The sequence below is a fragment of the Psammomys obesus genome, unplaced genomic scaffold, assembly GCF_907164565.1.
Source record: "Psammomys obesus unplaced genomic scaffold, mPsaObe1.curated_primary_1811, whole genome shotgun sequence".
In the NCBI taxonomy this organism is placed as follows: Eukaryota; Metazoa; Chordata; class Mammalia; order Rodentia; family Muridae; genus Psammomys; species Psammomys obesus.
Genome location: NW_026593471.1, coordinates 10794 through 19355, shown reverse-complemented (window position 1 = coordinate 19355; position 8562 = coordinate 10794). Strand labels below are relative to the sequence as shown.

Below are 8562 nucleotides of genomic sequence, written 5' to 3'. Positions count from 1 at the left end.
TTTGGGAGGAGAAGACAGACAGAGACCTGTGGACTGCCATGCCCCCCCATAGACCTGCTCTCCAGCACAGGCAGGCCATAGACACCGGCTTGCCGCCGGAGGATGGCACCCAGGAGTCGGCCAGCTGTGGTCACGAGCCGCACAATGTCCGGGTATGTGGTGGTCAGACGGGAGAGAAGGACAAGTGGAGCCGCTTGGGCATTGTGAAGAGAGATGGAGCTGGAAAGTCAAGGGTGGAGAGGAGTCGCCTGTGGTGAATGGCCAGCCCCACCACCTGGGGCCATGGTGATGTTCCAGATCTAGCTGCCACTGAGGGCCATGTCTGAGTCGGTGGTTACACAGTGGGAGGAACAGTGCTGATACCCATGGCTCCTATTACCACTGGAGGAGAAGGGGACCCTTTGGTCAGGGCAAGCCACCGGGACCCGGCGGATGTCAGGAGCTGTGCAGAACTGGCCCCACCCCTAACCGGTTTCTGCGCTCTGGAGCGCTAACTCCATCTCTCAGCAGATGCAGCATGGGGGTGTGGGTAAGCCAGGCCCAACGACAGAAGTGTGGGAGAGCTGACCGCTTGTCTGCGGGATGGCGTGGGGGCAGGGGTTACGCCCCCGCTACCACCCCTCCCTCCGACGGTCAGGAAAGCTGCCCACAGGGTCACGAGCTCAGGAGAGAAAGTTCTGCCCCTCCCCAGCTGCGGGAGAGCGGGCCCTGGACCTTACCTGGACAGCAGAGCCTGGCTGGCCTAGTTGGGGGCGGGGACAGTGAAGCAGCCCTGAGGACCAGAGTAAGGGAGAAATGGCCCGCCACTCATCTGTAGTGAGGTGGTGGGGTGACGCCCCTCCTCTTCACTCCTCACCACCTGTGGTGGTCCCTGGAGTCATGAGACCCACACCCTCTCTGCCTGTAGCACTTAGAGCCAGCCCCAAGGGTATGAGAGCAGAAGAGTTGTCCACGCCCCTCAACATGGGGCAGTTGGGAGTGTGGACACTGCACCTTCACTGGGCAGCACGGTGGAGCTTGCTCTGGAGGTGAGGGTGCTGGCGAGCTGGACTGGAGTGAAAGCCTGCTAGCTCAGAAAGAACGCACCCAGCTCAGGTCCAGATGGGAAAATCCCAACCGATCACTAGCTCAACTGACAACCCAAGAGGAAAATACCAAGAAACACATGGCCAAAAATCTTGCTAGCTCAAAGCCCCAAAAGCCAGGGAGCTGAGGAACTGAATGGAAGCTAAAGCCAGAGCTTAAGCTAAAAGCCCTTTCTACTTCTCCAAGCTGTCTTAAATACCTCTCAACTCAGAGTCCCTCCTACTCTTTAATCCCTTCAGCTGGTTTCTTGCTCTGCTTCTTGATCTAGGGTTAAATTTACTAAATCCGGTGTACAGAAAGCTCTTGGATTAAAGGTGTGTGACAGGCCTCATCCACACCAAACAAGAAACAGTGTTTTACAGTTCACAATTTTGCCGTGCACAATAGTCAAACATCCTGCAACACTGGACTGATGTCATGACAGCAGGAGAGCTGACCCTGCCTCCTGCCAGTGGTAGCATTGGGGGGCCTAGCCAGAGCAGCACTGGAGAGCGTGCCCTGGTGGTGCCAATAAGGGAGAGCTGGAGTGCTGAGCAGCTCGGCTACCACCCCATCCCAGATCCAGGCCTCTGAGATGGTCCACCCCCAAATCTATATCATCCACAAATGGGTGGGACAAAAGAAAGGGCCATTCCTGATGATCCCAAGATTCAGAATCCCCATGACCCAGGGCAACAACAGGATAACTGGGAGGAGTCTGGATGAGGATCCAATATTGATGCTGTCACAGAAGCCAGAGCTCTCGAACCAGACCAATGACTCATTGCAATGAACATTTGCAAGTGAAGATGTGTGAACAGAGGGATCTACTGTGGGACACACTACAGCTTCCACGGTGAGATGGTTTCTATGCTTCATTTTGTTGTTTGTTTTTGTGGGGTTTTTTTTTGGGGGGGGGGAGGTTGCAAGGGCAAAAGGTGGATATGAGATAGGAGATGAGCGGGACTGGAGTGCTTGATGTGAAACTCACAAAAAAAATCAATAATTAGGTTGAAACATTTGACATTGGAGGCACAGCCTTTAACCCCAGTACTTTCGAGTACTTGGATCTCGATGAGTTCAAGGCCAGCTGGGGCTACAAGGTGAGACACTGCCTCAAAAACATTGTTTTTGTTTTGTTTTGTTTTTCAAGACAGGGTTTCTCTGTGTAGCCCTGGCTATCCTGGCACTTGCTTCTGTAGAGCAGGCTGGCTTCAAACTCAGAGAGATCTGCCTGCCTCTGCCTTGACCTATGCCATCACCGCCTGGCAATTTTAATGATTTTTTTAAAAAAGAAATTATTAATTTAACTTCATTTGTGTGATAGTCATAGGTAATAAAAATAGGATATAAAATTACTTTTTGTCAGTTGGGATGCCACTGGGTACTGGACACTGTAAATTCTTTTTTAATTAATTGTTACTGATTTGAAAAAAAAACAGTTATTGTTTTTGTTTGTTTTGTTTTGTGTTTGAGGTTTTGTTTTGTTTTACAAGACAAGGTTTCTCTATGTAGCCCTGGCTGTCCTGGAGCTCACTCTTCAGGCCAGGCTGGGATTAAAGGATCACACCATCAAGCCTAGCCCTGAGAAGACATTCTTAATATAAAGCTGTTAACTAAGAGGTTTTAAAAATGAGGCTGTAATATATCTAAAATTATGTTTTTCAAATATCTCAGTAAAATTTCCTTTGTATGGTGGCGATTACAGGAGCTACGATACCAATAAAAGTCCAGGAAAACTCACTCTGTCCATAGCAGACAGCTGTGCTAATAGTCACTACTCTCTAACATTGCTGAAACACTGTCTTAGTTCAGATCTCTATTGCTGTGATCAAGCACCATGACCAAAAACAACTTGGGGAGGAAAGGGTTTATTTCAGCTTACAGCTACCATTGAAGGAAGTCAGGACAGGAAGTCCAGGCAGGAGCCTGGAGGCAGGAGCTGATGCAGAGGCCATGGAGGGCTGCTGCTTTCTGGCTTCTTCTTCATGGCTGCTCAGCCTGCTTTCTAATAGCACTCAAGACCACCACCAGCCCAGGAAGGGGAGAGACCACCTCCAGTAAGAGGGCCCTGCCATATTGATAATCAATCAAAAAAATGTACCCTAGGCTTGCCCTTGGCCAATCTGGTAGGGACATTTTCTCAACTGCGGTTCCCTCTTCTTAAAGAATTCCAGCTTGTGTCAAGTTGACATAAAACTAGCAGTGTAGATAAATTTTAACTTAGACATAGACGATTGCATAATAAGAAACATCTCCTGTTTATCTGCAAGCTCCTTTTTAGATTCCCTTTTTAAAAAGATGTATTTATTTATTATGTATACAGTGTTCAGCCTGCAGTCCAGAAAAGGGAACCAGATCTCACTATAGGTGGTTGTGAGCCACCATGTGGTTGTTGGGGATTGAACTCAGGACCTCAGAAAGAGCAGCCAGTGCTCCTAACCTCTGAGCCATCTCTTCAGCCTGGCAAGCTCCTTTTAAAAATGGGGTTTTCATTGTTATTTTATCCAACTTAAAGAAAAATATCTATAGACATGACTGTGTACATACATTATTTACATATTCTTAGAGTTTTTATTATTTACACGATTTCAAATTAGCTTAAGTAAATTGCATAAACTGATGACATGACCACTCCATGGTATGATTAAGGGAGAGGTTTTTACTGTAGTTGAGAGAGAGAGAGCAGCCAGAGACATCTGGAAGAAAAAGTAGACTGAACGTGGCCAGGGCTATCTGCAAAAAAGGAGAGAAGAGCAGTGGATGGAGACTAGAGAAAACGCAGTGAGAGAGGCAGGAGCAGAGGGGAGAGCGAGTGAGAGAGAGGAGAGCACAGCAGGGTAACAAGAAGAACGAGTATGCAGGGGAGGAAGCCTGTGAGCTGGGGGGAGGCCGGGGTAGAGGTGGAGGTGAGAAGGGCAGGGTGCCAGCCAGCATGGACTTTGAAATGAGTAACAGGTGCTCACGATGCTGAAGGAGCCTGGAAGCCAGCACGTGCTTTGATATGCTCATACGTGCCTCAGGTAGCCATACGTCCCTTCTGCCAGAGCTAAGGGACGTATCTTTTGGTAGTGGAGAACTGGTTTCATAAGTTTCAAAGGAATGCTGACTTTTATCTAAGCACAGAAATCCCCCAACAGCCCAGGCTGGTCTCATTTTTTAATATTGGGATTGCCTTTTCTGGGTTTGGGGAAGTGGAGTTTCCTTTGTACCTGACAAAAATTATCATCTGAACTAAAAGTACAAAGTTAGTCTAATTTTATTAGACTTTTCTCTTTGTTTTGGTTACTTTGATTATGGGTTTGTCAATCCTTTTTTTTTTTTTTTTTTTTTTTTTTTTAATGTGTTCAAAAATCCAACCTCTTGGGTTGGAGAGATGGCTCAGCAGTTAAGAGCATTTGCTGCTCTTGGAGAGGACATGGTTTTGGTCGCCAGCAACTCCGACCCTAGGAGATTTAATCCCCTTTTGGTCTCCATGGGCACCAGAACTCACAGGTATATGCCTATAGAAGCACACACATATACATCATTTTAAAGAAATCTTTGAAAAGTATCCAAGCTTTGAATTGTTTCATCAATCTCTCTTCTGATCTTTTTGTTTGTTTTGTTTTGCAAGACAGGATTTCTCAGTGTAGCCTTGGCTATCCTGGACTCTCTTTGTAGACCAGGCTGGTCTCAAACTCACAGAGATCCGCCTGCCTCTGCCTCCTGAGTGCTGGGATTACAGGCGTGCATCACTATGCTTGTTTTTGTTGTTGTTGTTTGTTTTTTTCTCTCCCTGATCTTAATTGTTTCTCTGTTTTTATTGTTTTTGGGTTTAATTTGTTCTTGTTTTCCTAGTGCCTTGAGTTGCAGCATTAAGTCATTTCAATTTTCCCTGATTGATTGATTGATTTATTTATTTATTTATTTATTTATTTATTTATTTATTTATTTGCTGTAGACACTTAGAGCTATAAAGTCTCTTCTTAGGTCCGCCTTTGTTAAACCCATAGGTTTTTGGTATATTGTGTTTTCATTTGAATTCCATCGTGGAAATTAAATTTTTTTTTTCTGAATTCTTCAGTGACTCATTCATGATAATGAATGTGTTTTTAATTTCTATGAGTTAAGTACGTTCTGTAGTTCTCACTGCTGTTGCTATCTAGATTTACTCTACAGTGGTCAGAAAGAACACAAGAAGCTATCTTCGACTTCCCTGTATTTGGTGGAATCAGCACAGTGTTGTTAATCCATGACCAGTTCTGGAGAAAGCTCCACGGGCTGCCAAGAAGCATGTGCATTTAGTGTTCGAGTAAGCCGTTCTGTGTTACACACATAACATACAAGGCTTGTGACTTTGCACATGGCCACATGTGCTTTAGGAAAGTGGGTACCCCTGAGTTTGGTGTGTTTGCACCTGTAACAACCTCTTGAGGGATCGTTGCTTTAATGAGTGACCTTCTTTATCTCTTCTGACTAGTTTTTTTTTTTTAAAGCCCATTTTGTTAGAATTTAGAATAGTTATTGCTGTTTTTTTTTTTCCTGCTTCATTTTTCACTGTGGGATGCTACTCCCCTTTCTTCCACCCTAAGATGGTATTTATCTTTGATGGAGAGGTAAGGTATGCTTTTTTGAAGCAACAAGAAAGATGGACCTGATTTTCCAATCACACCTGCCAGTCTGCATCTTTTTACTTGGACAAGTCCAGGCCATCCGTCTATGCAGAGCTACTCTTAATGGAGTTGTGTTAATTCTTTGTCATTTTGTTGCTTTGTGGTCTTCAGCCTGTCTATGCTGTGGAGTCCCACTCTCAGCCAAGTTGGCCTGTTCCCACCCCCACTGGGTGTGTGGTCTCTGCACACCTGGGTTCCTTTGCTGCTCTGTGCGCTCCAGCCTGCTTCCACTCTCTTGACTGTATTTGGTGGGCTCCCACCTGCTTGGGTGCCCTACTCTGCGTCAAGTGTGACCCACCCCTCACTAGCGCTGTCTCCATCGCATTTCGTGAGTCCTTGAACGCCTGGAAGCCCCACAGTGGGGCGATGATCCTGTTTCAGGCTCCTGCAGCCTCCACCCTTGTTGATCGCTGTGTATCTGGGCATGCTATCCTGATCAGGTCCTATCTTTTATCTTGTGTAGTTTCAATTATTCTAATATTTTACTTTTTCCTTTTCAGTTTAAATGCCTCCTACTTCCTTTTCTTGCTTAATTGCTCTGACTAGAACTTATAGTGTTAAACTGGATATTTTTGTCTTGTTCCTGAGCTTAAGGGATTTTTTTTTTTTTGTCTCATGCCATGGAATATGACTGTGAATTTTTCATATATACTCTTTATCACATTGAAGGAATGCCCTTCTAGCCCTGGTTTATTTTTGTTCTCCTTTTTACCTCCTAAAAAATGCAGAAAATAAAAATTTACATTTTAGCCGTCTCATTTTTAATTACACTATGATGTACAATTCTTACTTCTATCCATCTGCATTCATTAAAACAACAGCAACAACCCCCCCCCCCCCCCGGCTCTCTTTCTCTAGGACAGCAGTTCTCAGCCTGTGGACAGATACCCTTTCGGGGGTCACATTTCAGATACTCTGCTCATCAGATTTTTATATTCTGACTCATAATGGTAGCAAAACTACAGTTATGAAGTAGCAACACAGTAAGTTTGTGGTCACCACAACATGAAGAACTATATTAAAGGGTGGCAGTATTAGAAAGGTTGAGGACCACTGCTCTAGGGTCTGGTAACCATGCCTCTGCTTTCTGTTTCCTTTTTTTGTTTGTTTGGTTTTTTTTAGAGCTGAGATTGAACCCAGGATCTTGTACATGCTAAGCAAGCTGGGATACACTCCCAGCTTCCACTAATGTGGTTACTTTAAGTACATCATATGAATGAAATCATTCACTTAGAAGCATGTCTGTAAGATTCGTACATATAGTACAGTATGTTGGGATTTCCTTCTTTTAATGATTCTACTTGCTTTACCCTTTCCTTTCACTTGGGACCAGAGCTCACATTTGTTAAATCTCTCATGTTCATCTCATAATTCAAAGTTCATTTAATCTCTCTAAAAGTCACCAAAATCTTAGGAATCTCCAAAATTACTGAGAGGCAGAGGCAGGAAGATCAGGAGCTCATACTATATAGCTATATAGTGCGTTTGAGGCTGGCCCGGGCTACATGAAATCCTGTCTAACAGCAGCAATGTACCCAAAGTCCAAACCTCTTCTAATAGTCAAGACGCACTTAACTGTGTGCCTCTGTCAGACAAAAAGTAGTCAGAACAAGCTGCATAGTCCTAATACACAGTGATACAGAGTAAATACTCTCATTCCAAAAGGGGGGGGGGGGAGTGAAGCCCAGCAAAGAAAGATCTGACCCAGACCAACCTTCAGCTCAAACCCAAAATGACAAACCCAAATGATCCAAATGACAGTTTTTTGTCCCTTCAGGCTGATCCTGGAGGCTTCCTTAGGGGGCCATTTTGGATCGGGGACCTTTGTGTTAAGATTCTGTTCACACACACACACACACACTTCTTTTAAATGATTTTACATTTTCATAATTTTGGATTTTTTGACAGGCGGTGTCTTGCGCTTAGAATTCTCCTTAACAACTGCAGATGCTTTGTGTGTTCCCTCTCCCTTTTCTGCAACTTCAAACCCAACTCACGCTCCTTTCTTCATCAAACTGTACATTAAAAAAATATCTTTCTGCTCTCTCACTGTAGATAGGAACGAGAGCAGTAAAAGCTGGGATTGCAGGACTGCGTGGCTTTTTGTTTCATTTTCCGAATAATTTACTTTAATTTTAATCTAGTCAGTATCAGTGATACACGGAGTCAAAGCAGGGCAACCTCCCACACCCCACCAGAAACAAAGCACTGGAGACTGTTCCTTGAAGGCGGGTATTTCTTATTCAGCGTTCCTGAGAGTGGATCGTGGGCAGTTATTTACTGGTTAATTAACTTTGAGTCCCCGCCTCTAGGAGCCAGGGGGCTTCATCGAACGTCTACGACAATTTCTCACGGATTAGCATCGCTGACATCTACTGAGATATTCCGTTGCCAGGATCCATCTTCAGTCTCGGGTTCTGGGGCCGGCCAGGGGGCGTGCCCAGCACGCGGCCCGGCCCACCTGCGCGCTGGTTGGTGGAGCTTCGTCGAGGCCACGCCTCCAGGCGGCCCGCCTCCTGAGGGGGCGTGGCGATGGGCCTGCCCGGGGCGGGCCGCGGCGGCCCCTCCAGCCCCCCCGGCCCGCACGCAGCCCGCGCAGGCGCACGCGCGCCTCCACGGCCGGGTCGCGGCGGGAGTGGGGACGCGCTCGCTGGAGCCGCGGAGCCGCCGCGCTGCTTCCACAGCTGCACAGGAGGGGAGCATGTCTGCAACTCGAGCCAAGAAAGTGAAGATGGCCACCAAATCGTGCCCCGAGTGCGACCAACAGGTGGGCCGGGCCGGCGCGAGCGGGCGGGGCAGGCGGGGCGGGCCGGGCGGGCGGCCGTTGCGCGGCGGCGGTTGG

General features: G+C 46.6%; 1 protein-coding gene across 1 annotated transcript in view; it reads left to right on the top strand.

Annotated features, from left to right (window-relative positions):
• Positions 1–8126: 8126 nt before the first annotated feature.
• The window catches only part of LOC129684150 (UPF0547 protein C16orf87 homolog), a gene marked incomplete at its 3' end in the record, with an annotated part of 6312 nt that continues 5876 nt past the window's right edge, over positions 8127–8562 (top strand). Inside the window, exon 1 of the mRNA XM_055617223.1 lies at positions 8127–8487. Within this exon, the coding sequence (XP_055473198.1) occupies positions 8422–8487 (66 nt within the window). The remainder of the gene's footprint in view (positions 8488–8562) is intronic.